The following is an 868-nucleotide window of genomic DNA, read 5'->3' on the forward strand; positions in this document are numbered from 1 at the left end:
ACCTTACCTTCTTGCAATAATCCAAGACCAGGCCCGAGGGGAGGTTCGCTGGGGGTGGTTGAGACACAGCATCTACGATCGTGCGAAAGACCTGAAGCAAAGACTCAGGATGCATCTGATGCATAACACCAACCTGGGTGCAGGTGACTCTCTTGACGCGGACGGGTATCTCGTGGTTGGATAAGAGCTTCTCGATCAACTCGTAGCACTCCTCCTTCGATAAGCCTGGTATAAGTCCTCACCGAATGTGCCAGTACTCCTGTCTCACCATCAGACTCTCGATGGTCTGCTAGTGCCTTGGACACTACAGGGTCGCTCTCAGTGAGGTTGTTGAGCAATCCCCGAGCCTGGAGAAACGTCGATCCACGAGAGGGGACGAATGCTGAACTAACCCTGACGATCTTCACTGGAGATTCCTTGGACTTCCTACCACCACTACTGTTCCTGAAACAGGCCAGCAGGAATGGAGCAACCATCGATCCAAGCGGCCCTTTCACCTGCCCCCAAGCTTCTTCGCCGAGGCGGGCGATTTGATCAGGGTGCTCTCACTCGGGAGGGCACGTTGGGTCTTATAGGGCATCGGCGACTCAGCGAGGGGACTGCCGCCAACTTTGCTATACCGGCCGACCTCAGCATCGTTCAGGGTGGTATCTGTGGGAAACTGCTGATTGACTTCTTCAAGACTCTCTCTGCTCACTCATGTCGGGTCCAGCAACACTGAGGTACTTCGATTTCGCACCTGCGTACCATACCATAATTCTGTCAACAAAATAACCACCCCCACCTATGTTGAACTCAGTGGCTCTATTCTCCTTATTTTTAGGCATGCCTTTGTAGCGTGCAAGTTCCTCCTGTAGTCTAGCGATCT

General features: G+C 53.1%; 1 protein-coding gene across 1 annotated transcript; it reads right to left on the reverse strand.

Moving 5' to 3' along the window:
- Window positions 1-133: 133 nt before the first annotated feature.
- Pmar_PMAR018431 (hypothetical protein) lies at window positions 134-739 on the reverse strand (the record flags this gene model as incomplete). Its single annotated transcript, XM_002772638.1, has 4 exons — window positions 134-225; window positions 269-444; window positions 498-651; window positions 698-739. Coding segments are annotated over 4 exons (464 nt in total), but the record flags the coding sequence as incomplete, so codon positions are not given.
- Window positions 740-868: the final 129 nt, after the last annotated feature.

This window comes from Perkinsus marinus (assembly GCF_000006405.1).
Source record: "Perkinsus marinus ATCC 50983 genomic scaffold scf_1104296960622, whole genome shotgun sequence".
NCBI lineage: Eukaryota > Perkinsozoa > Perkinsida > Perkinsidae > Perkinsus > Perkinsus marinus.